The sequence below is a fragment of the Pseudopipra pipra genome, chromosome 2 (genome assembly GCF_036250125.1).
Source record: "Pseudopipra pipra isolate bDixPip1 chromosome 2, bDixPip1.hap1, whole genome shotgun sequence".
Taxonomy (NCBI): domain Eukaryota; kingdom Metazoa; phylum Chordata; class Aves; order Passeriformes; family Pipridae; genus Pseudopipra; species Pseudopipra pipra.
In genome coordinates, this window is record NC_087550.1 from 69,869,031 (window position 1) to 69,896,782 (window position 27,752).

Here is a 27,752-nt window from a genome sequence, read left to right on the forward strand (position 1 = left end):
ATGTGAAATGCAGTTCTTGTTCAAACAACTTACAGGACTTTACTCTACAAAAGATGAGCCAGTCTACTGAAAGTTTCCAAGTGGCTATCACTCTTTCCAAAGGGAGAAAGGGCAGTGTATGGATTTTTTATATCATAGGTATTGATGAAGCGAGGACGTCTGTTTCTAAGAAACGCCATCAGAGGCCTATATAGGAAGAAAAAACCTGCATCTTGTAATCAAATATGCCCTTAAAAAAACCCCACAATAATGCAAAGAAACCAATTTTGCTCTGCTGCTTAATTAGGTCTCCTGCCTGTGGCAGGCCATCACATTATGTTGACCTATGCAATACTTTATGGAAAAGTCACCTCCAGAGAGGCCGAAAGCCATTTCCATCAACTGTATCGATGCTGACACTAGAATGGTAGTATGTCTAACAAGGAGGAGGAAGGGAGATTTTTTTTTATGAATAAGCTCACATTCATGCTTTACCAAACTTAAGATATCTATTTTCCAAATTAGGAAAAAAAAAGTTTCCCCCTTTTTCTTTTTTTCCTAATTCAATATTTGAGGCAACATCAAGGATTACAGTGCTTATAACATGTTTTATTCAATTCACATAGAAAATCATGCAGTATTAATGTGAAATGGTACAGTATTAATGTAAGATGTTCAGTGCACATTAGGTAAACAAGTTATTAGCATACAAACCCATTTTTATTGTCTATACAGGCATACTAAACACACTTAGAATAACAATGCTTTTTGGGAACTAAATTAAAAATTGTGCTTAACTTCAAAAAAAAAACCAAACCATGACTGCAGTGTTAAAGAAGAGATGTTTTCTAACTGAAGTGCTGTAACCCTAAAAAGAAAGAGGCTGCTATCTTACACCCACCTAAAACAAGAGCTTCAGCACAGTACAGTGCTATGGAACAGTTTGAGCAGCAACATTTCCTCTGGGAGGAAAGTTTTATGGCAAAACTGACATTGTTTTATAGCAACTTCATGAATCCATAGGATATATAGCCAGTAGCTGCCTTACACGCAAAAAACTGCAATCTTTAGGAACAGGAAACGTAACCTTTAATTATCACAGGAATGACTGATTTGCTAAGTCCACTTAGAACTTCCTGTTGAAGAGAGCCATTAGCTGTGCTCACAACTGGAAGAGCATGTAATCTGAAAACAAAAGAACATCCAAAACCCACAAACTTCCAAGTACATAAAATGCCCAGTCAAAGAAAATAATCTGGAATGGTTCTTCCCTAGGAAATAGCTTGCAATGGGCAAGGGAATATTTGGTTTTCACATAGCTGAAAATGAGAGCATCAGATTGCATGGAAGATATTAAAAATTCAGTTCACCTGTAAATATTACACATTTGCAGATTTATCACTTTAAATCACGTTTGATTTTCAAGCAGAGTCAGTTTTTGGTGGTTTTTGATGGACTAGCACTGGAAAGGCTGCTTTGAATTTTCCTCTTGGTTGACTGACTGACATTTTTATTTTTTCTTTCAGCTGTAAAGGAAGACACCCAAGGAGGACTAAGCTGACTGTGCAGATCAGATGACATCTTTAAAAAACAGCAACCAAGCTTTTGTTCCTCAAACAACCTTTGTGAGTTACTGAACAGTACACTTGGGGAAAAGTCCCTTTGAAATAAAGAGTTTGGAGGTTTGCTACCACTAGCCACTGCGTTTTGGCCTGTAAACAGTGGAAAGTGGTCATTCATATCTAGGTCAGATGGGGAGAGGTTGGAAAACATAACAGGTTTCCAGCCAGTTCTATCATTTGCTAGATTGCTTGTCTCTGGACACTTCATTGTCTGTTCCTCATTCATTTCTTCCAGTTTCTTCTCAGTTCCATTCAGAAGCTTAGGGCACTCTGTTGACTTTGAAGAATTATCAAGGTCAGAGGACTTGAAATTATAGCATGGACTCTTGCTGTTGTCCGACTCAGACATCATTGAGTCCAACTCAGAAATTTTATCAAGGTAGGCAGCATCCATAGATGCCTCACTGGAGGTTCTTGTGCGATTCATTTCTGAAGAGCAGAGAGTATGTAGCCTTTTAGGTAAGCAAGTACTTGTTTTATCACTGGACTTTGCTGTTGTCTCATCTGACTGATCAGCTACTGAATTCTGCTCCGATTCATCAAAATCTAAGTTCTCAGCAAAATTTGTTGGGCAGGTGCCCCAAAACCCTGATTTTCCTGTAGTAAAACAGTTCAGCTTCTTTTGACTATTACAGCTGCTTGTGCTGTGTTCAGGAGAAGCTTTGCTGCCACCATCTGAAGTTCCACGAAACTCTTCGAATTTCAGTTTTCTCAGGAATGTTGATGGTTTCCTTGTATTTTCTTTTCCATCAGGAGTGTTCAACTGAAGGCGACTGAGAGACAAAAAAGGTGTGCATGGTGGTGGAAGATCATAAAGTTCTTCATCCTTATATGGGGTACATTCCTCAATTTTACTCCACTGCTCTTCTAAGCAGGCATCCATATTTGTACTATTTTCATCCAGGACAACCCTGTGACATCCTGGAAATAGTTCTTTCTGTGTGGCACACTGGGTATTTGAGCTATTCAAACTATCTTGACTAGAAGAGATTAAACAAGTTCCACGACTTGCCAGCTGTTCAAGACTGTCAGGACTTTGACTGGTATTCAAAGCTTTTTTCTCCTCAACTTGGGTTTTCAAAGAAGTTGCATCCTCACTGCTCTCACCTCCTTCAGCATCTGCGGAAAGTGCTCTCTCACTAACAGCACTCACTGTTTGGCTTCCTTTGCCTGCATTTTTCAGCTGTAAAAGCTGACATTCCATTTCTTCTATGTATTTATCACTTCTTTCCAATGCCTTTTTCAGACGGTTCATTTCACGTTCACTTTGTTCCACTTTGGACTGAAGTGCAGCTACTGTAAACCTACCAAACCTGCAATAAGTAAAAAAGAAAGAAAATATTAAGCTGGAAAAAGACATTCTCATGATGCTTTGCAAGCTTATTTCAAGACAGAGCAAAGCTATTAAACACTGTGTTAATTTGAAAAGTCATAACTTTTCTCTGCTAGTCATGAAAAAACACTAAAATCATCACAAATAACATACAGGTGGAGGTGATACGTAAAAAGACAAAATTAAAAAATTAGTGGTGGCAAGGCAATAACAAGCAGATTAGACTTCCAGGGGCTGGTTCTATCAGTTCAACTCAAATATGCATGAAGAATTATCCCCTAAAACAATGGCAAAGATTTATGATAACATTTGAACAGTGGTCCACATCTTGAAATATTTACATTCAATCATTTTCCTACAGTACAGCAGTGTTTTACAACACATTTCTTTCACAATGTCACCTTGTCAAATACAAAATGCCAATATGAAACGTAGAAAATGCAGTAGTCCTTTGAGGTGGTTTAAATACTTATATAGACCATTTCAATTACGTTCCTGTTAGATATACAGCTTTTCCTTACCTGTTCTGCAGATGGTATATCCACTTACTTCAGAGTTACTTGTTTTTTGAGCTTTACAACCAGAACAATCTAATTTCTACCTTGACTCCAATACAAAAACCTGCCACTTGTGGTTTGTGAAAGTTATGTGCTTGTGGGGCTTCCAGCTTGAGCACATTTCCAGCTGCCAAGATACGGACTTGCCTTCCCCCCGTCCTCCATCAGCTTTCAAGACTGACCTTCCCCAGAGGGCAGGTGAAGGTTTCAGCTATATGCCCTGACTAATTCTAACCTGTCACTGACAGGTGAGCACCAGGGAATTCCCTGCTCCATCCAAGGCCTTCAATTTATAGAAAGAAAAAACAATTAAAGTTCTGGTATTATTAGAAAGGAGGGAAGGACCTACAGCCACTCTACAACTCTGACAAATAAGGTTTTATATCACAAAGAAATGACAATTCTGTATGTGGGCTTAAATCTCCACCTCCTATCTTGCAGCTCTGTGTTACAGCATAAGTTTATATTCACTCTTCCAGCACAAACACTGCCTGGAATTTCTACCTTTTTTCTTTGCCTGTCTGCCTGTCCCTCCCTCAGAGTCACAGTGAATTTACATTCCATTTTCCCCATTCCATCCCCTCATCTCTTCACAAAATGCTCCCACTGCAACCCTTAGACCAGTGAAATCTGAAGGTGGTATATCTGTGGCCTGCAACTATGCTGGCAAAATATCCATGGATCCAGGCATGCATTTCCAGCAAACAATCAAACTGTATTCTATTTCTTCTAATTCATGAGCCCAAAGCAGCAAGAAACTGTTGTATGCTGACAACTGCAATACAGTTAAGTGGGTAGTTAGAGAAAGGAATAACGAGTATCACAAGCCCCAGACAAATTGGGCACAAGTGACCAAGATCTACTGATATATTTCACCATTCAACTGCTTCTGCATATTTGAAGAACTCTGAAGACTTTAGTGTAGATGGTTCAGTGGTGGGTAAGACTCACACAATAGTCTGCCACAGCACTGCTACTAGATGACTTTTTAAAACAGATCAGCCTAAGGTTCACACAGTTTTGGTATGTGCCACTCACTGCCTTGTTGACAAAAAATGCCAAGACAGAAGATTTATATTTAGTAAGATTTTTTTTCCCCCTACAAGAAGCTGGCTGGATTGGAACTCAGTCGAGGCAAGGATACCCCCCCTCCACAGTAGCTCTACTCAATTTTCTTTGTCTTCATAAAAAAGAAGACAGAACATTTTTCATTTGCTTACGCTCTGGATAACAAGTTTTCTCAATCGATTATAGCAGTTTCTCCACTTCTAGCTGCACACAAGAGGGGAATGGGAGAAAAGGCACAGACAACTTTCTGTCTCCCATATGAAACTAGATAAAAGCAGAATCACAGCTCAAGAATGTTTCCATTATATTGTCAGGTGAAGGGGGTTACATGAAATAAGCATCCTCCTATACAACACATGTTGGCTTATTTCCTCCTTTAGTTAAAGGAACACAGATTTTGCTTTACGATACAGAAGGAGTCAGTGTAGCACAGCAGGGCGCAAGTAAGACCTTTCACACTTCCTAAGATGATCCAAAAGTATTTATTTTGCCCTTCTCTAACAGACCTGTTCACATAGTCTTACAGGTGCAAACGCTACACTGCTTAATAAAAGATAGAAAGATGATGCAAAAATACAATTTAGCTGAATAGCCAAGTGAGAGAAAGGGAAAAATGCTTCTGCAAAATAAGCAAGATTTTCTCGAGTCTGCTGTAACAAACACTCTGACATAAAAATTAAAATATGTTTACATTTATATGCATACCTGGTAATTCCTTTTTAATGGAAGAATGGTGTAATATGTTTATTTAATGCAAATAGCATTAGTGACAGTCTGGGATTTGCTTATGATGAAGAAGCACCGTATTCTCAAGTGTAACTTTTATAACAAGTGTCCTCAGGTTAAAAAAATACAGTATGTTGTTCAAAGGCAAATAGCATCACTAATATGTTAATTGTTGCAGAGGGATGTGCTTGGGAATTTTGGTTTTCAGAAATGGAACATATGACAAGCTGCCTACAAAGTTACTTCTGCAGTTAGGCAAAGAACAGTAATTGCTTTCTGTTCCTGCTTTAAGACTTGCCTGCATTTATTTCCCAAATTTTCAAGGACATGGATTTTTAAGACAGCCATATTACTATGCACATATTTAAGCCAATTACTCCAGACCAGAGCATGATATAGATGTTTTAGTGACTGACCTAGCAGGTCAGCAGAGGGCTTAAGACATTCACATTTTGGTTAGAGAAGCCAGATTCCTGCTCATCTCCCCAAACCACTCATAAAAGATTTCCTCTTCTTTTCCCTTCAGATGTACAGTGAGCTGTGCTATAAATGAAAAAATTATGGTCTGATAATAACAATAGAATGCAGTGCAGTTACATGAAAATAAATCTAAGTTTCACTTGACAATCTAGATAAAATTCCTGAAGTATTTGAACTATTTCACACTTAGTAACAAGTGTTAACTTCTTCACTAGAAGTTAAGGTATTCAGTATACATGTGATAAAGAGCATACATATACTGAAGGAAAGCCACACCCTCACATATGGACAAAGACTTTTGAGCATTAGTGTCTTGTTCTTCAGTCACATCACTGAAACAATGACTTTGGATCTCAACGCATGTGTTTTAAATGCATCCTTTCTATAGAAAACTGAAAGCCTGCAGAAACAAGTGGTCACTCATAAAGTGAACAGAAAGACATTTCAGGCGGGATTTGGATTCTTCAACACAGAAACTCAATGACATTTTAGATCACCTAAAATCTTTTACATGACTGCTGACCTCCAGCTATCACTTTGGAAGGATACACATATTCTATAGACCCTGTATCACAGCCACCAGCCCCAGGAAGGTGTACTGGATATGTTATAGTGTCTGAGGTGATACTGGATGTCTAGATGGAACACTTGAATCCAAAATTTCAGGATCTCTCCTCAGTCAGAGTCCTTTTTCTTGACCCAGCATGATTCTAACTTGACAGAAAGCTACAGTCAGCTCTCTGAGCAAGAAGAACTAACACACAGGGAGCAAGAAAAACTAACACTGTTGGAGTAACTTTCCCGCACATTATCACATAACTGCTCGCTCAGTTATGTTTGAGTACTCCTATCCTGCTTTTGTTTGGGATACAGTTAATTCACTTCACAGTAGCTAGTATGGGCCTATGTTTTGGATTTGTGATGGAAACACTGTTGACAACACAGAGCTGTTTTAGTTACTCCTGTGTAGTTCTTACAACAGAGTCAAAGCTTTTTCTGTCTCTCAACCCATCACTGAGGAGGCTGGGGGTGCACAAGAAGTTGGGAGGGGACACAGCTGGGACAGCTGACCTCAACTAACCACGGGGATATGCCACACCATAAGGTATTTTGCTCTGAATATAAAGCTGGGGGAAGAAGAAGGAAAGGTGTGATGGTGTTTGTTTTCTGAAGTCACAGTTAGACGTGATGGAGCCCTGCTTTCTTGGAGATGGCTGAACACCTGTCTGCCTGTGAGAAGTGATGAATGAATTCCTTGTTTTGCTTTGCTTGTGCATGGCGTTGAAAAAACCCATGCGTTTTTTCACTTTTACTTCTCCACTCCTCTACCCTGGGAGGGGAGTGAGTGAGTAGCTGTGTGGGGCTTAGTTGCTGCCTGGGGTTAAACCACAACAACTTCTGAAGAAGTCCACTTAGAAACTGTTTGGAAAGTTGAAAACCAAATTTCTTCAGTTGTTTCTTCTCTTCTTATCTATCAGTTCTGCAAATTCAGCTTTAGGGTTTTATTTTCACACATCAGCGACCACTAACACATCTATCTGGTTGAGCCCTTAAGTGATACCAACTCAGTTTAAAACCACAGAGCCTCATACAAACATTTCCCTTTGTGGATAGTAAGTAGCTGCAACAAATTTTTCTTGTATAACCACTTACTGAAGACTGGGGCTGCAAGGATGCTATGGAAATTGACTCTCCAGTTCTAATCACCTGATGGCCCAGGCTGGGGGCCACCCTGCAGCTCAGGATGCAAAAGCATGATCCATACTCCAATGGAAACAAAGAGTGGTGAAAAGTGGAAAATGACAAGGTACAGTCAGGGCCTGTCACAGTTTGAGATAAGGGCAATGCCAGAGTGTACAACCAAACCCAGTTCTGTCATGTAGATACATATTTTCCCATTTTCCCTTGGGTTCTGCAGTTAGGTGGGAAGACAGAGGCAGGAAATCTAAGAACAAAGCAGCTGAAAGCCTTAGTAGCTTCTACAGTCCTTCTGTGATATCGTGTACCAGATGTAGCTGTACGAGAACAAGTTCTGCAATCCCCCTCTACATCACCTATGACAGGTGATCTCAAGTGTCTGCAGATCAGAGAATATCCCAGGTTTTATACAATTGCCTTAAAAGTATGTCATATTTGCACAGGCATGTTTAAGAAGAAAAAAACAGTTACTGTAAGACAGGGGCCTTTTCCTAGCAAGCAAAAAAAAAAAAAAAAAAGTCAAGACATATACTGTTTGTTGGACGACTGTAGAGCAGCAGGATTTGAACAGAACAGACAAGTCAGGTATGTTCTTTGAAATGAGTTTCTCCTTTCACTTAGGGAATTGGGTGAATTTAGACAAATATGCAAAATCTCTCCAAGCATTTTAACACCTTTCAGTGAAGCAGCACTGGTTTTCCATAAAAGAAAGGCAGATTATACCCAGGGTCAGCAAACAGCATAAACCAGAAATAATTACTTCAGAATTACTAAAAAAAAAAATCCTACCAGAAAACCCACAAAACTGGAGTGTGATCTGAATGTCCTTACCCATCTGCTTAAGTTTTCAGACCTTCACGCCTGGAGTGGGCACTTCCTCAGGATTTAATGCTATGACTTAAGAACTCAGAGTTGTTTTGAAGGCTACTATATTCTCCGTTCTCCTACTTACTTTTAAGGCCACACTGCAGCTGGTCTTTGAAAATGGTCACTCCTCTGGAATAGCAAACTTGTGGAGAGGTAAGAACAGAGCCCAGTTTTCTATCAAGGAAGACAGTAAAGTTCTTACCCTCTGCACCATGGACACAGGTTACTAGAAGCCTATTTGTAGGCTCAGTAAAATGAAGACTAAACTAAAAAGTCTGGCATGAGCAGAAATATTTGACTTAGATAAAAATTCAATGTAGTAACAAATGACCCAAAAAGTCAACAGCCTTAGATTTATGAAAGTACTTGATGTTAAAATCTAGACAAGATAAACAATAAAACTGGAGATGGAGAACCTCTCCTCCCTCCTCAAACTACAACAATAAAACAAAATCAGAGAAAAGAGATAATGCAACAATTTTGTGCATTTTACAGATAGTTTTTCAGACTGGGATTTTAACTGGCAGAAGGAATTAAATATTTAGGAAAAAGGCTCCTAGGAAGCCTAGAAGTCTGGTTCAAGCTAATTTGAATCTAACCATTCATAAAATACACTATACCCTGGAGTAGATGGACTTGCTAGTTATTTTCCTTCAGGTAAAAAGCAAACATCCTTTTGCCAAAAATGCTTTTAGATCCACTGTGCCTTGCCAATAGACGTAACAGTTTTCTATTTTAAGTAGAGCTGGAATTAATAGGGCTTTATCATCCTGCAAAACTTAAGTTTTAGAAGTTTTCTTGTTCCCCATTGGGAAAATGAAAGTTACTGAGAATTCATCAGAAAAAAAGGGTAAACAAAGAGCAAACAACAGCCACCAGTCAGTCTGATTTGCCTGAGAAATGGGAGACAAGTGAAGGTCTTTAGCAAGAATTAGAGCAAGAAACTTACCTCTATTTGCCTTTCAGACCTGTGTCCCAACTACATGATGTTATTGTATTCTGGTGAAGGTCTACTCTTAAAAATGTTTCAAGAAAAAAAAATAAAAAGCTAATCAATCAGCATCATCAGTTTAAAAATTGTGTAAAAATCCCTGAGATGGTTGAAATATCAATTTTATTGACATACATGACATTTTTCAGCAGGTTTTAATGGATACGAACAAAGAAAAAACAACTCAAGACTATGATAAAAGGAAAGTTTTTTATTGACCACTGAAGAAGGGTAATTATACTTTTCCTGTGATGTAAGAGGTAGAGTCTGTGTTACAAAGGGATCATTCACCTGCCATTAGTGTTTCCTCTGCTGTAAAGCAAAGTCCACTAAAACAATTTAGGTTTTGCTATTCAGCTCCACTGTCATTATGCACAAAATGAAATACACTTGGGATACAGGGACTGAATACTGACAAAACCTTTAAAAAAAATTTGTTACAAATTTTATTTAGTTAATTTAGTCAGTTGTTTAAGCATGAATCCATACCTGAGACTCTGAAGCTAAGGAATACATGACAAATGAAACAACGGTTGTGACAGTAAACAACAAAGATCCAATTCAGTAGCTGTTTTAAATTGCATTAGAGACTCATCCAGAAACTTTCCCAAAAATTACCTTCTGAAAACTTCTGAATAAAGCACACTGGAACAACTGTACTGGCAAATCAATGTACTTGCACAGAAACTTTTGATTCTAGTGACATTGTTGGGCTCTGATGCTTATGCTTTCAATTCTGATTTCATAAGCAAGACGTTTATTGCAAGCCCTGTTCAGTGTGTGAAGCCCAGCTGAAAGACCTGTTAGATATTACCAAAGTTTGCTATCAGAGCTGAAAGAACATTTAAAAAATGTCTTGATGTTAGGTCTGGTCTGGATATTGACCAGACTGATGACCACAAGGATGAAAGTTAATTTAAAAATTCTGCTAACAACACTAAGATGGGAGAGACTTCCCACCACCTGAAAGATGCATCTGGAATTTGAATAAGTGAAGTTTGACACGCATCAAAACACCAACCTGAAGAAAGCCAAAAAATGGTTTAATTCCCACACTTCAAAAGGAGACATAGCAACACAAATGCAAATTGAGGTAGGAAGGTAGCTTTCTAAGTAGCTATTTGACAGAACTGGTACTGGCCATTTGTGCTAGAAGTGTCAGGTTAAAGGAAAGAACAAAAAAAGGTATTGTAAGATATAAGATGTTGTAGAAGACACAAGACAGTTTTTCTGCTCTAGTTAGTGCTACTGAGACTTCACTTGTAATCCAGTACCCGGTTCTAAGCTTTATTGCTTCAGAAAACCATAGACACTGGAGACCCCTGAGTGCAGAGCAAAACCAAATAAACAGAACTTTACTTTTTCTCTCAAGTTACACTTATCTAAAAGAACTGGATGAATTCAGTCTATAAGACATGACTAGGAATGAATGGGTACAGGTAGGGTGAAGTAAAACTGCTAAATTTAACGTGCTGAAGGGTTTCTTCCAGGACAAGTTTTTTGTTGCATATACTTAAATTCTTGTAGCACACCACTGGGCCCAGAGTAAAGCAAAAATTGAATATAGCAGAATCAGGGTACAGAAATACAAACTCCTGAAGTGTTTGAACTCTTCCTAGCCCAGGTTAAGCCTGATTCAATTCATATCCTAAATCCTATGCACAGTTCTAGGTTAGTATGGGTCAAACATAATTCCCAATAGGCAGGCAGGATGTGATACCTGTTCTGGAGACTAAAAAAATAATAAAAAAATTAATAGCAGAGACGTAGACAGGCAAATCTAGCTGGCATATGGGTTGCAAGACAGATCTTGAAACTGTCTGATTTCTAATAACATTTGGCTACATCTGTGCTTCTAAAGAAGAAAATGACAGGCTATAGTTTTAGGCAACACTGGCAAAAGATGGAAAAATAACTGGCTTGCAGCAAAAACTAATTCTTCACACCCCTTCCCCTCAGACATCTAATTTTTTCTGACCATGGTAAAACATGCACAAGCTAGAAGAAAGGGAAATTCTCTCCACTGAGGAGTTTACCTAGTATCAGTAAAGCAAAAATCAACTTATATTATCCGGTCTTTTCTAGCTCTTTTTTTCTAGGATTTATTTAGTTAAAATTTATTTAGTTTTCAAGTTTGCCATACTTGCCAACTCACTCTTGAATCTTATGCAAAAAGATATTCCATGTCAATAAAAGCCATTGCCAAGACCTTAAACAGGGCTCTATCTTATTAGGGAACTTCAGGGCAGAATGTACTTTTATGTATTCACAGTCCAAGGATCATGCATCCTCTTTTCTGTTGTCTCAAATAAAAAGCAGTCTGGCAAGTAAGTTTTTCTATAAGGATAAATTTTATCTTCCAGCAGGTGAGTTGTGAACTAGAACAAAATCCAGAGAGCTCTCTTCTTACATTACGCAGGTGCCTCCTAACCCCCTTCTTCAAAAGCTCTGTATAAACCTTTGGCCAATATTGCTATTAACTTTTTCCTTTCTAAACCAATGACAGAAAAATGGTAGAAAGCTAATGAAAGAAAGGAACACAACTTTAAAAATATCAATATATTGCTTCACGAAGTACTCCCAAGGAAGGGTACCTTATAACACAGCTCTAAGCAATATGGCAAAGTTTCTGCTTTTTGAGGGCATTGTCATTGGTGTTTTAACTATTTATTGACAGAATATTAAACACAGGTGTCAGTTCTGGGAATGGTGTTCTCATGCTGCAGAAGCTTGATTGCACATATGCTGCTGGACACAAAGCTATCAGGAACGTTCCTTGAGTAGGGAGCCTAACCCCACAAAACAAACCACGAAGGCAGCAAAAGGAAGAACAAAACAAACCTAAACACAAGCAACCAGAATATCTGCACTCAGTAAGAGACCTTCTACTTTGACCATATACCAGATTCAGACATTTCCAAATAACAAGTTAACTGTAGAATTCAACTAATGAATCCAGTTCTTCGATATTGGCCAGGTAACACAAGGAATACCAGTTGTAGTCAAGTCATATTCCTTCACTTGCTGCTATTCTCTAAGATGCATTTCTCACCCACTTGCTGCTATTCTCTAAGTTACATTTTTCACCCAAGTCCATGAGGATAAAAATTCCAAAGTCTACCTGGAGACACATATGCAACACTGTGTACACCACCACAGTTTTAGGTTACAGTCCTACAACAGTTAAACAGTCTATAAATAAAATATGGTAGCTTTTAAAATATTCACATACTTTTGGGGTGATCTACTATCAACTTCAGCTTTTAGTCGCAAATTCTCTCTTAAAAGGTTATTGTTTTCCATGCTCAGTTTCTTATTTGCCTAAGGAAAAGAAACAGAAAAAAATAAGTATACAGTAAAACAGAAATGACTTCTAATATTTATAGGACAAGCTGTTTCTCCTTTTTAAAGGGACAGAACTAGAAATGTGAAGGCAGGAAAGAGTCTTCAGACAGGGACACCACTTAAAAATCACCATGGGAAATGGTTTGCAAAACTGAATAGCGAACAGACATTTTTTATTTATATTCCCAAAATACATTGCAAGTGTCCTATCTAGGGAAATAAACACAGCAATGTTAGTTAGCACAGAAAGTCATTAAGGAGATGTACTAATGGCAATTCCATGTTTTTTTTTCCACATGACTAAATACGTTAAGTACATTAACATTACAATGTGCAGGTATCAGCAAAACTAATGTTGAACAGCTTCCCTCATTCCAAATTAGAGCAACATTACTTTGTGGTTTTTTTGGCTTGTTTTTAAAGCATAGTTATCCTGTGGATGTAAATGCATTACGACAAGCTATTTGCAGTCTTTCTTCACTTTCTTCCAGGATGTTGTGATTAAGATTCCTGATTCACAACCCTTCTTACTCCTTGAATTGAGGTCAATTCCTTCTTCTCAGTTCAGCAGACACCCTTCTTAACAAGATGCTTCATATAAAGAGAAGTTTTCCTGCCACTGTGTTTTAGAATAATGAATGCCACTATCCTAACCATCAGAATATACTCTTTGCACTTCATAGTCTGCTAATCTCCGTATGCTAAAAAAAAAAGCACCACCAGTCCAGGACTTGTAATTCATAACCTCAATTAGATAACACTTCCACTGCATAATAAAAGTATGATCTAGAGTTAGATCTGAAGAAGGAGGTATGCAACTGGGCTCAGGAGTGAAATGTACTTTTTTAGAAGCACTGAACAGTGCAAGAAGAGAGGCAGAAAACTTTAAATGCTTAGACAAATATCCCTAGCAATCTTTCCATGTAAGAGGTAGGGAGAACAGAGTGGAAAAAAACAAACTAACGCCCTGCTTCCCCAACACCAAATATTCCTAAGGGCCAAAAGAATAACTAGAGACCTTTGATAAAGAAGACAAGGGAAAGGTGAGCCCAGGGCTTAGGTGTCTGAGTGTCAACTACTTGATATTCAAAAAATAAAAGCACAAAAAATTATCCTGAAAGCGATGAGTAAGAATTCAGGAAACCTCAGTTCCAAAGAAGCTCCATTTGACAACATGGCCAAGACCTTTCTCCATTTCCAGAGACAGTTCCCCCAACCACATAATCAAGTAAAAAATTTCATGACTGAACCTCTTTGGTGTCCTTCCTCCAGAGAGTGCTTGACCCTCCAGGCCAGTAATCTGCAAGGGATCTCCACTAGCAGCATGATGTCTAGATTAATTAGCTCACATAACTGCATTTTTAATGAGTGTTCTTTGTCCAGTATTTCTACTGTTGGGTTTGTTTCACCACTCCCATACTTGTTATGACTCCACTCAAAGCAATAATGCCTACTTTGGGCATTTCTACATTTGTCTGCTCTAGGACATTTAAATGATAAAGGTGGTTGCTATTTCCTGACTCAGTCTGGTTTTGAAAAAGAAAGTGATGGCAAGCACATTTGCTGAGGGACCATGTCTCGCTAGGAAGAGATGTACAGCTGAAACCCCTGGGTCAGGCACTTTCATGGATAAGAAGGTTTCTGGTTCCAGACTGTGTGTGCGTCTTGCTGTTCAGACTGAACTGTTCAGTGCATGCTTACAACTGAGACAAGGTCTAAAAGGAGAGCTTATGGAATTGAGCAGCTATTGAAGAGGGAACAGATGGGAAGAGTGTTGGACTTGATGATCTTAAATGTCTTTTCCAACCTAAATGATTCTAGGACAACAGTTTAATATTGTTCCCTAAAACGCATCTAAACCTCTATTTGTTTCTAACCCTTAACCAAATTTAGAGATTCCATAAACTTAAATCCCTTTTCTTGTTAAGGCTGAAGTTACATTGAAAAAAATACCCAAACAAACTCTTCCCTCAGTTCCTGCTATATTCTTTTTTTTACTTACCTAGGGAAAAAGTTGAAAAACTTAGTCATCAAAAAAAAAAAAGTCAGTACAGTTTAACTTCATAAAAAAATATACAAAAAAATAGGCAGACAAGAACTTTTGCTGTGAATCCCCTTTTGCCATCTACAAGTGACTCTGAAGCTCCTGGGGTCCTAGAAGTGTCCTTTTAACTACAGAATGGCAGAACAGTATAATGTGTGCCTCCAAGTTGGTAGCACAGAATAAGTGGGAACACTATTAATGTTTAAAAAGTTAAGAAAAAAGTCCTAAACACATCACACTTCATTTTTGCAGGTGGCAGCTCAGGATTGTTAATAGAAAAAATAAAGGCAGCATTTTGAATAAATGCAAGTCCAGTTCTTTCTACCTTATTTTCAAATTAATTTTGAAATGTCACTCTTATTCAGTGTTTGAGGTGATCCTTCTTGTGCCCACAGGTATATTTTGCAAGATATTTTTATTTACATGTATTTTCACACATCTATCTCCTGCATCCCCGCTTCTGCAGTATCAGATTTTTTTTATATTACAACAAGATGTATAAAAAGGCTGCAGGTTTCCAGTAAAGGATCTTCTGGTCATAAAATGCTGAAGCTTGTCTATTTTTGGTCAAAGGGTCAAGTTACCCTGTCTCAGCAAATTGCACCAAAAATATCGGCTAGCAGGGAGGGCAATAGTGCAAAATCTGCCTCAGCCAACTGTACTGTGTTTGCCCACTGAATGTTGTAAAATAGATATATCATATAGATTATTGCAAGCCTGAAAAATCTGGTCATCAATACTGTTGACAAGTGCTACTATAATCCAATTACCCAGGCACAGAGTGACGGAGGAGTTGAAAAGCAGTCACGTACAGGACTCACTAGAACAAGCAATAACATTTGACACTTGCAAGGGCTATATGGAAATACTGTGATACAACAACTGCCACTGGAATTCAATGTTTTTTCTTTCTTCCGGATCTATGAAGTACCCAGAGGTCATGCTAGCTCTGACTCCCGGTTAACTAACACGAAACAGTTACACTACAAGATAGCTGAAGAAATGTGTTTATTGCATTTATTACCTCCTTTAGCTTTTCCACATTATCCATCAGTTTTTCATACATATCATTGGCAGCTTTCAGCTTTTTGCTCCATTCCTCTGGTGCTTCTGGGCCACTGGTACTTGCTTCATTTGCTGACTGGTTAGTTTCCTCATTTTGGCAAGACAAAGCTGATGCTGCAGGATCCAGAAGAGATTTCAGCTGTGTCTGTAAACTGAGATTTTTACCTCTCAGATCTTCTACTTCTTTTTGCAGGGAGTCTATTTCATCCTAAAGGTGTCAGAAATTCACAGGAATTAAAATAATTTGTGAGATTAATTGAATAACACTGACAAGCTCCCACATCACTTTGGAAACATGGGTTCTGGTAAGCCCAGATGCATGCCTTCGCTTACACATATATCTAAGTATGCTTACGTATTGTGCTCTAGGCAGGATTTTAATCAACCTGCACACTCAAGTATAGTGAAGATTTTAGTGAAGGAAATCCCTTGACTATGTAAAGGACCCTGAACAAACTGGTGGGCAGACCAGAAGCTTCAAAGCATTCAGCAACATGAATCCATTATTAGGGCACTCTGTTGGGAGGATTTCCTGTATCAGGAGTGTTCTTAAGGCTGTCCTCTGCTGACTCATTTGCTGTTTTATAAGAGTGTTTCTCTCTTATCATTTGGAAACATTACATGTTCAGATGCTGAAAGCCTCAAAACTCAGAATGGACAGAACATTGCCTGAAAAAGGCTGCTCCAGCTACACCAAAGTAGCAACACCTTAGGAAAGACTCTCAAAATGCAAGGAACAGAGCTCTTAGCTGTAGCAGTCTGAAGCTACAAAGAAGCAAAAACCTTCAAAAGGTTTGTTAAAGGGATAAAAAATTTATCCTGAAAACATGTCTTCTACACTGTTCACCAACTTAAATACCTGAGTTGTTCATGGTCAGACTACTAAAGGTAGTATATATAGCATATTTAGCATTGACACAAATCCAAGGCATATTTTCATAAATAATCAAGCCTGCCTCTGCCCCTATCATGGGAACAGCCATTTTAAATTCAAGGTTTTTTAAGAGATTTATGTTATCCTTCTGCCTGGCAAGGTTATGGAGCAGATCATCCTAAGTCCAATCACACAACACCTGCAGGATGGACAAGGGATCAGACCCAGCCAGCACGGGTTTAGGAAGGGCAGGTCCTGTCTGACCAACCTGATCTCCTTTTATGACCAGGTGACCCGCCTGGTGGATCAGAGGAAGGCTGTGGACGTGGTCTTCAGCAAAGCCTTTGACACCATCTCCCACAGCATACTCCTGAAAAAGCTGGCAGCCTGCAGCTTAGACAGGGGTAGTTTCTGCTGGATCAAGAATTGGCTGGATGGTCGGGCCCAGAGAGTGGTGGTGAATGGTGCTGCATCCAGTTGGCAGCTGGTCACTAGTGGTGTCCCCCAGGGATCAGTGTTGGGCCCAGTTCTGTTTAATATCTTTACTGATGATCTGGATGAGGAGATCAAGTGTACCGTTAGCAAATTTGCAGATGACAATAATTGGGGGGGGGGAGTGTTGATCAGCTGGAAGGCAGGAGGGCTCTTCAGAGGGACCTGGACAAACTGGAGAGATGGTCTGATTCCAATGGGATGAGGTTCAACAAAGTCAAGTGTCGGGTCCTGCACTTTGGCCACAACCCCCTGCAGCGCTACAAGCTGGGCACAGAGTGGCTGGAGAGCAGTCAAGGAGAAAGGGACCTGGGGGTTTGGATTGACAGGAAGCTGAACGTGAGCCCAGGTGGCCCATGAGCCTCAGGAAGCTGAGCAGTGTGCCCAGGTGGCCAAGAAGGCCAATGGCATCCTGGCCTGGATCAGGAACAGTGTGGCCAGCAGGACGAGGGAAGTGATTCTTCCCCTGTGCTCAGCACTGGTGAGGCCACACGTCAAGTACTGTGTCCAGTTCTGGGCCCCTCAGTTCAGGAAGGATATTGAGGTGCTGGAGCAGGTCCAGAGAAGAGCAACAAGGCTGGTGAAGGGACTGGAGCACAAGTCCTATGAGGAGAGGCTGAGGGAGCTGGGGTTGTTCAGCCTGGAGAAGAGGAGGTTCAGGGGAGACCTCATCACCCTCTACAACTCCCTGAAAGGAGGTTGTAGGAAGAAATTTTTTACAGAGAGAGTAATCAGGCATTGGAATGGGCTGCCCAGGGAGGTGGTGGATTCACTGTCCCTGGAGGTTTCTAAGATGAGACTGGATGTGGCACTTAGTGCCATGGTCTAGTAACCATGGCAGTGTTGGATCAAGGGTTGGACTCAATGACCTCAGAGGTCTTTTCCAACCCAGTTCATTCTGTGATTCTATGCCTAGCTGTGTGAATTTGGAGTTGATTCAATAGAAAGGAAAGAAACCTTTTTCCTGACTCCTTCTCTCATACAGGACAAAAGAACCTGAGCTATAGGTAAGCTTGTCATAAAAGATAGCTTTTACTTCCCCAGTGTTAAAGATATATAGAGTCCATTTCCCTTCCCTCATTCTCCTCCCCAAGACAGGTTTCCTTCAAAAATATGTGATGTCTTCACACTGCTGCTACTAAGGGTACAACAGCTGAGAAAAGAAACTAAGCATATTCCTTATTAACAGCTTTTCATCTTCCCAAGAGAGTATTTTTCCAGCAGGAGAGTTAAGCATTCAAGCTCCACTTTGAAGCATTTACTCACTTTCAGAAAACAGTAAAACAATAACACTAAAAATTAACCTATGCCAGAAGGTTACAGTGGACAATATTCTTTAAGAAGGAATTTAATCTCCCTGAGCAAGAGGGAATTACTTCAAAAAATGTTTGCATTTGTATTGAAGACAAAACAAAAGGATCCCTACACCCAGTATGCATAAAGAAAACCCCCCCATACCACCTGGGGGTAGAATTTCCACAAAACTAAAGAATTGGCTGTACTCGACTACCTGTAGCCTAGAAAGACTATTACCATGACTTCAGTGGGGCCACTTCAAGCACCAGCAAATGCTGTCCTGTAACCTGAGTCAAAAGGTGGGATTTTAATGTAGCTGAGTTTAACACAGATACAGTATAAACCTTTACTCAAATTAAAAACAGCAGGACTCACCATTTGTATGCAGCAATTTAACAGTTGCAGTTCATCTGGAAAGCCACAACACCCCCCTGTCCTTACCTCATATTCTTTGTGCAGCAATTCAAGCCTTGTTTTACGTAGGTGTTTCCTGACTGCCGGACTAAATAAAGGATCACTTTCACTTGTTCCTCCTAAAGCAACACAGGATGACAGAAGCACTGGTATTGTCTCTTCTTCAATCAATTCAATACTAGTAATCCACCTTACAGCACTTTTCATATTATGAATGCAGCTAAGATTGGACCAATTGGCTACCATGGGAGATTTAAAGTCCTTTCACTTTCAGAAAATGCTCAACTTGAGTATCTACTAGTGGTATTTAGAAGTCAAAATCCTGACTCACAGCAGGAAGAAAACTTTTAATTTTTTTAACTTTTTATTTCTGTTAACAGAATCCTATCTTATTTAAGACAATACTATTAAAACAGAGCTGAAGGGAGGAGGTGGGGTATCAAGCCTACATTTAATTAGTACAAGACAGTGTAAGTTTTTAAAGTGAGATCGTTCAGATATATTTTTCTCTCAGAATGAAATAGCAGAGCTGACATTTTATGTTAAATAAAGACTACAGTATTTCCTAGCTCTGGAAGTTCAGATCCTCATTCAGGTGCTGTAGCTTTGTCATATTTCTGTGCTAAGAGTAATTTTCTTAAAGATAAAGCAAAAGGGAGGAAGTGACGAACAAAACAAAACAAACAAAAAGTAAAAAATACCACATACTCATTCAAGATTCTGGATTGAAGTACACTATCTCTCAGCTAAATGCTGTTCTCTTAGGTCAGTAGATTGCACTGCATTGGTGGAGTACTTCAAGTGAGAATACATTGTTTCCAGTTACAGGACGTCCAATCAAGATTTAAAAAACAACAATAGAGGCGTGGGGTACTGGTTACCATGAATAATCTAAGCACTAATATACACATGATCTTTAGAAATGTAACCATGTAGCTATTATGTATGTTTCTGGAAAGATTTAAAGTTAATTCTTCCTTAGATGCTGGTAAAAAACACACAGGCAAAAAGGTATCCAGACATCTTTCGACTCAAAGAAATTTCCTCCAGCAGTAAATACCAGAAAGTTACTTCAAAGCCTAAAGTTGTCCTTACCTATAATTTCCTTGCAGGGGTTTTCAGGTGTGATGGGAATCCTGCAAGCTGGGCACTGATTATTGTTCTTCAGCCACACTTCAATACAAATGGAACAGAAGACATGGTTGTTCACACAGATAACTGGGTGACGGACCTTTCAGTATTAAGGGGGAGAAAAAAACCAAACAGAAAAACAGTATGAATACTTCAAAACTCTCCCAGGTAACAAAATACGAAAATACACAACTCCATCCCTCAATGCAAGTCTGGTCTTGCAGGAAAGTGACACTGTTGTTCCACAGGATTAGCTAGGAGTGATCTCCTGACTCAAACACCAAACTTCCCTATTATTGAAGGCACCGAACCAAGGTCCTTGGTTCCAAGAGCTCATTAACACATAATGTGGGAGCAGCACCTTTCCTTCACCCCACAACCTCCAAGAACTACAGCCAACTGCTCCAGTGAAATGCGTTAGCCTCCCAAGGCAGAAGGAGATCAAAAGACCCACATCAACTGATTTTCAAAACTAAGGGAAGGAGGGATTTCTCCTGGCAACAACCAACCCTTTGCCTCAAAAGAGGTGTCATTGAAATGTACAGTGTTACAGATTAACTTTAGCCTGCACATAATCAGCTTCATGGAAATCAGCTCTAAAAAGGATCAGGGCCAAAACCACAGAGCTGAAACATGAACCAGCAATCACTAATTCAACCCTCCTGCTAGATATGCATTGCTACTAAATAAGTCATTACCCAGGAATGGGGCAGCTAACTGAAGGATTAAATATTCCAATCAGACACAGATTCTTTCAAGAAGCTTTCGCTCCCCTTCTGAAACAGCAGGGTAAACAAACTTTTAGAAAATATTAATGACAATGCATTATTCTCTCTTGTCATTTAACTATAAACCCTGTTTGAAAGTAAGTGTGCATAGAGGGACCAAATACAATGCGGAAGGAAAAGACTTTATGCCTTACTGCAGCTTCTGTTCCAGCTTACTGTAATACACACTCTCAAAATCTCTCACGTGTTAACACTAGTATCGATGTTAGGGGTCTTAAAAATAATTATTTGTTTTTCCTCCACTCCCTCTTTGCCCAAGAAACACATTTTAAGATGCAGAAGCATCAGTATATATTATTTTAGATTCTACTGTACTGCACTTAAAACCCAAGTTCAAGAGAATCTTTTCAACTTTAAATGAAGTCCTCATCACCTCCAAAGATATTGCTCTTTCAAGATATTCCTCTTTTGTTTTATTAGTAAAGCAGTCAAACTAAAAATGAAACGTTGGCAGGGAGAAGCAAGGAAATGGAAATGACAGCCAACAATCACTTGGGCAATCAGACTAGATGTGTCCTGTTTTTTACCACTGAAATACACTGATATACACTGAAATACACATGGATATGAATTAAGGCCCAGATCTGTCAGCTTCTTCTCCAATTCACTACCTATACCTCTTACATGATTCACAATATTTTTAGGATCTCCTATATTACAGTCCTGGGAGCCATAAGAATTATCTATCCATAAACAGACACTCAAGTTACTAGAGGTCTGAAGAGAGAGAAACTGAATCGTACTCCTAAGGAAAAGATTTTTATAATAATCAACACTTTTTTGTGATTATTGCAAGCATTAGCATACCAATGCTTTGGAAAAATTTAAATATTACAATTTCCATTATTTTTAAAAAATCTTGTTATTTACTGCTTTTCTTTAACAGAAAAAGAGCTTTCTCACCATCAGATAGCACACCCCCCCACATACCCCTCCCCCAAAAAAAAAACAAACCAAAAAAACCCCACCCCAAACCAGAACTTTTTCTCTAGCTATACTTTTTTCTTACTCAAAAGCAGCCTGAGAATAGTTATATGCATGGTGATGATAAGATACAGAGCAGAATAACATAAAATAATCCAAACAGGAAAAGACATTTCAGGAGTGCAGGTCTTCCCCCTGGGGAGCAAGAGACCCTCAGTTACCCCAAACCTGACACAGAAGCACACTTCTTGCAAGTGAATGATTACTCCATATCTCTAGCAAAATAGTAAGTCACATTTATTACTCTCCAGGGTACAGTGCTTCTGATTTACACACCTTTACAAGTTTCATTCTGGGGATGGGTTTTGTACTTTTGTTGGCTCAGGATCCACACAAAGCAATCCAAGCAGAAGCTCTACTGATGTCACACAGTGGCTGGGGGTGCTGCTGCCCTTCGTGCAGTTCCCGAGCCACTGACTGTGACAAGCCCACGGGGTAGAGGACCATGACATACCCAAAAAGCATTTTACTTGAATTACAGCCCAGTTTCAGTTCCTTAATTGACCATAATGTCACAAAGACTACAGCTCATTTGAGAAGACTTGATCAGCTAGGTGATTTTGAGCAATTTCCTCATTTTTCCCCTCCCGCAAAATGCAATGCCTATGCAGATCAAAATCAAATCCTGTATACATCTATATCACTTTGAAGGCACTTCTGGACCTTCAAGTAGGATTAATAGAGGAGCAGGCACATGGAAAAGAAGGCACACTAATACCAGTGAATGAATTCCCAGACATCCTACGCAGAACTGTGTGCTCGAGCCCAAGCAAACTGTCAACACCAAAACCAACAGGTCTGAGAGACCTTCAGACATTCTGGGACAAGTAAACCCAACAGTCCAACGCAGATGGCTTCTGATATGGTTACTGATTATAAATATGGATATGTTAGAAGACAGCCCAGGCCTTGCTAAAAGAATGTTCAAGTGACAAACATGAAATTGATCCAAGCAATTAGCTCTTATTATAAATGGTTATTTACACATCTTGCCAATATACTTTTTGACACTGCTCAAGTTAACAAAAGGGGCTAACATGTCCTTCCTGCCCAAGATTTCTGCTTTGTTAAAAACAATGTTATTGAATGAGTATCTCTTTTTTTATCCCCTTACCATTACGCACAGTAGTTTCTATTTTGCAGACAGACCTTTGCAAATTTTTCAAGGATAGCAAGAAGTACATTCTGATTGCAGGGTGGGCCTTCTACTTGATTGAAGCCTATGCTACAAACCATAGAAGCATCAGATTATGTCAACTCTCCACAATACTCTCTGCTCCACCCTACAAGACAGGACAAAACTGACAAGACATTTTCCTTAATCTAAACTAAATAACTTTCTTACGCTAACCTTACTCCCGAGAAGAGTTTTTTTCTGATGAAGTTTTTCAATGAAGTTCCAAGCTAGAGGCAAAGATGTGCATTGAAAAGAAAGGACGGTCAGAGCTGCCAACTTTGACAAAATTTAAACAGTTTCACACATCTAAACCCAAAAGCATTCAAACACCATTATTACAGGTAGCACCCATAGATTCACTGATATAATGTTAATGTATTATCTCAGTGCAATATAGCAAGAAAGAGTGTGGAAATCTCTTCCAGTACAAACTCAGGAACACCAATGCCTGACCAACTCTAGAAAAGAAGTGGAAGTATGAAACAATGGCTTGAAATAACCCAGTGGTTTTATAGGAAGATATGAATGAATACCTAACCAATCTGTTACAGTTAGAAAGTAACTAGGATTGGATTCAAATTCAAAATACCTTGTTGGTTTAATTTTGCTCTCCTCTCTCCATTATAGACACACTATGTTTGTGTTCTCCTCCATTTTCATTAAACAGATAAACAGAAAAGGAGAGGTAGCAGGACAACAGCCAGGAAGTCTTGCTTGGCTTCCACAGAAAAGCCAAAGAGAAGAGTAAACATGACTGCTAAAAGTAACACTCTCTGTCAGAGTTAAGGCTTGAGAAAAGGTAGAAACAAACCAGTCAGTAAATGCCCTGAGTATAAACATAAAAGGTTATTTCTTCCCTTGTAATTACTGTTGTGCTTTAAGAGATTAGTTTTGTTTTTGAGAGCAGGAAAACAAGAAAAAAAAAAGAGTAGTAATGAATGAGCAAAGAATTTGAGAAGCAATTAGTGACCACTATGAAATTAGGTCTGGGGCTTCTAGAGAGGAACAGACTATTCAAGAGCCCTCTGCTTCCCGAGGGAGAAAAGAAAGGAACTGAGAAAGGGTCAGAAAGAGGAAACTGGAAACTTTTCCTCCAGACTGCTACAGTTTTGCTCAGTACATTTTAAATCCACCTGGTTATACATCCCCTCTTTGTTTCACTTGTTCTCCGCGACACCGCACCACGCTCAAATACAGGCTCACCGAGCGTTTTGAAGCAGAGCATCCTACTGGGGCCGGAAGAAAAAACCCAAACCTCAAACCTTCCCCTCGGGAGCTGCATACCCGCGTTTGGGCGGCCTCGGGCCCCGAGCCCCCAGTAACAGCCCCCGGGACGTTCCCGCCGGGGCGCGCGCGGTTCCCGACATCCCAGTGTTGCCAAGAAACCTCGGCCGCAGCCGGGAACGGCCCTCACGGGAGAAGGGACCCCATACCCCAACTTTCTTCCCCTTAAAAGAGACAACTCCGGTGGGGGTCAGGGCGTCGGGCCACGGCGGGGCCCCTGAGCTCCGCCGCCGGCCGGACCGCCCCGCTCCCCGCCTTCCGCTCCCCGCACCCAGGCCGGGGCCGCGGGGGCCCGGCGGCGTTGCCGCCGTTACCTTGCCCAGGCAGATGTGGCAGGTGATGGGCAGCGTGAGGGACAGCGTGACGCTCGGCCCGTGCTGTGCCATCGCGCCGGCCCAGCTCAGCCCAGCTCAGCTCAGCCCCGCTCAGCTCAGCCCAGCCCGGCCCCACGAGCACGGAAGTCCCGCGGGCGGGCTGCGGCCCAGGATCCCGCCAGCCCCGGTACGGCGAGCCGGCGGGGCCAAGCCGCCGCCCGGCGGAGGGAGGGCACCGCGCGTTGTTGCAGCGCTCCCCTGGGGGGCGGGCGGGAGCCGCGGCCCCTCACGGCTCTGCCGGGCCGCTGCTGTCCCCCGTATGGGTCTGGGGGACCCATGGAGTTCTCGGCCTCCGCGCGGCCTTCCTTTTGGGAAGCACAGCGCCATGGGGAGCACTGGTGCAGTGCCCGTGCAGGAGGAGGCCGACGCGCTGACAAGGGTGATCTCCTTTACCCTAGTAAAACTTATCCTATGCTCACGTTTCATCGTGCTGAATTGAATAAATGGACTGTTTTAATCCTGCTGATTCACATGAGTCATAGAATCATAGAATAGTTTGAGTTGGAAGAGACCTTAAAGATCATCTACTTCCAACCCCCCGCCATGGGCAGGGACACTTTTCAGTAGACCGGGTTGCTCGGAGTGCCATCCAAGCTGACCTTGAGCTCTTCCAGGGTTGCGGCATCCACAGCTTCTCTGGGCAATCTGTTCCGATGCCTCACCACTCTCTCAGTAAAAAATTTCTTCCTGCTATCTAATCTAAACCTACTCTCAGTTTGAACTCATTCCCCCTTGTGCTGTTACTACATGCTTTTGTAAATAGTCTTGCCCCATCTTTCTTGTAAGTTTCCTTCAGGAAGGATGCAATTAGGTCACCCTGAAGCCTTTTTCAGGTTGAACAATCCCAATTCTGTCCACCTTTCCCCACAGGAGAGGTGTTCCATCCCTCGGATCTATTTGCTGGCTTCTGCTGGACTCACTTGATCAGGCCAGTGCCCTTCAAGGGACATGGGAACGTGCTGCCCTGGAACATGTTCTAGGGGAAACTCCCAGGGCACGAGCCTCTCTTCCCCATCACCTCCAGTCCATACTCGGCTGCAGTCTCGCCCCTGGCATTGTCTCTGGGTTCCTGTGCTGCCCTCCCACTGCGCAGGCGGCTTGGCCGATCCCCCTTGCTTCCTGGCCCAAAGCTTTGCCTGTCAACTCAGGTGGGAATTGCACAGCCCTTGCGGCTGCAGCTTTGAGGCCAGCAAGAACATGAGGACTGATAAGCCACCAAGCCCTGCAAGGTGCTGTGTGTGGTGATGCTTGCTTAATGATGTCTGATGGAAGATCCTGATCCATGGAAATTGAGGGGCCAAATTCACAGATGAAAATTTGTATCTGCCACCCGGCTTGCGCCAAGGAATCTCCAAACTGCAGAGCCTCTGTGTTGCTCTTTCTGGGCTGATGAAGAGCAGCTGGGAAGCAGTGCTGGTGAGACAGGAGGCTCCTAGGAGTCTGCTCACTTGACCTCCATCCCAGGATTCCTGTAGTTTCTTGTAAATGTGCCACAACATGCTGAAAATTATAGACCTGAGTGATTTAACATTGAGGCACATGATAAATGCTTATAATGCTGAGCAGCTAATTCAAACAAGCATAAAGTTGTGGATGCAATGATTAACAAGGAAAGTATCTTAGGCTGACATAGCAGAGTTGCACGAGTGCATTTCGATTTGATATAGGTAAGTCGCTGCAGATAAAGTGAGGAAACTAATCCGTGGTGACATTCCAGTGTAGACAAGGCCTAGCGGATTTCGTGGTAACGTAATCCTTGGGTAGGAAAGGACAGGTTTGAATAAGATGTGCTTGATAAAGATTGAGTGTTTACACATTACAACACCTTTCCGTAAACTTCAGGAAAAATTATTAACTGTCAAATAAAAAAAGAACCATTTGCCAAAATAATGGACATACCCTTAATTAATATAAACTGGGGTGAGTGGACATCCACTGCGAGGAGATGCTTTTAGTCCTGGCACGACTGACCTGCCGCCTAGGTAGAAGGGTGCTCAGAGAATTTTTTTCAAGAGAAATGTAAAATTATTGAGTATTTTGAGCTTTAAAGAGAACCACTGAAGCCTGAAATTCATTGAGTGAGTTTATCATGCAGCCAGCAAGCTACACAGGAATGCAATGAATCCCTGTTATTTATCTTTCTTAGCTTTATTTTTATATTGACTTTTATTGAAAAAACTTGAATACACAATACAAAGAGTAGAAAGGCTAAATGCATGAAAGAGAAATCAAAAGCAAGGAAATGCGTCTTGCATTTGACATGTGAAACTCTTTTAAATGAATCTGGGATGAAGCAGGAACTCTTTCAAAGGCATGACTTCCACTACTTCAAAAAAGTGTCTGTAACTGGAAAGTGACCTGTTGGAGAACAAGCTCTATTGGTATGAATTTATTTTCTCTCAGCCAAAAATAACTTGTAAAGGAGTTTATTCTTCTGAATAAGCTGCTAAAAGGAACACATTTTCTGTGTAAGGAGGTTAAACCTATTTGTTTAGTGAATTTCTGCTGAGGTTGTATGCCTAGTCAGGGAAGAAATACTTAAAAAATTATTTGTGATCTAGTAGCGCCTGAGGTTTTGTTGAAATTTATGGGTTGATGTTACCAACTCTTCAGGGGTACGGAAAATACTTAATTCTGTAGTGCTGAAAGAGAGATCTCAGAGAGCAAGGAGAAAGAAGCTGGAGGGCTAACAATCTGCTGCAGCAAAGCGGCACTGAGAAATACCATGTAACTGCAAGAGATAAATGTTTAACAGGTCCAGGCTACCGAACACCATAGTCCACATAGCATGAAGGATACTTTTGCAGGAGGGCTGGAGCCAGGATGAATCACATAAAAATTTGTGGGATGTGTCGCATGCATCTGCTGAAGGATCAAACTGGATCCTTTGATCCACTGGAGGATCAAACAAGCAGGCAATTTTCCAAAAATCTGGCCACTGTTGTTGGTAAATCTACAGAGTTAGATGGTTAAAGGTCAGCAACATAACCATGAAAGATCTTCCAGGATTAGGGCTTCATTTGTAAAATGCTTCAGCCACTTCATTACCAGATCTTGAAATCTTAGAAACCTTGAGATGATTAGTAGTGAAAATATGAAAATAGCATCCATCACAAAAATTAAAAGTTCTTTGATGAGAGCTTGGAAAGAACCAATATAGGAC

General features: G+C 40.6%; 1 protein-coding gene across 3 annotated transcripts; it reads right to left on the bottom strand.

Moving 5' to 3' along the window:
• Window positions 1-567: 567 nt before the first annotated feature.
• OBI1 (ORC ubiquitin ligase 1) lies at window positions 568-24,696 on the bottom strand. 3 transcript variants are annotated; one of them, XM_064645968.1, is made up of 6 exons: window positions 24,530-24,696; window positions 19,947-20,082; window positions 18,879-18,970; window positions 15,735-15,983; window positions 12,554-12,642; window positions 568-2,914 (listed from the first exon to the last, which is right to left on the bottom strand). In XM_064645968.1, exons 1-6 carry the CDS (start codon window positions 24,599-24,601, stop codon window positions 1,411-1,413), a joined length of 2,142 nt encoding a protein of 713 aa, XP_064502038.1. In that variant the 5' UTR covers window positions 24,602-24,696; the 3' UTR covers window positions 568-1,410. The 3 variants fall into 3 exon arrangements, with proteins under 3 accessions (XP_064502038.1, XP_064502039.1, XP_064502040.1); XM_064645969.1 differs by lacking the exon at window positions 24,530-24,696 and adding an exon at window positions 24,065-24,091; XM_064645970.1 differs by lacking the exon at window positions 24,530-24,696 and having other exon boundaries at window positions 18,675-18,970; window positions 19,947-20,000.
• Between the last annotated feature and the right edge of the window lie 3,056 nt (window positions 24,697-27,752).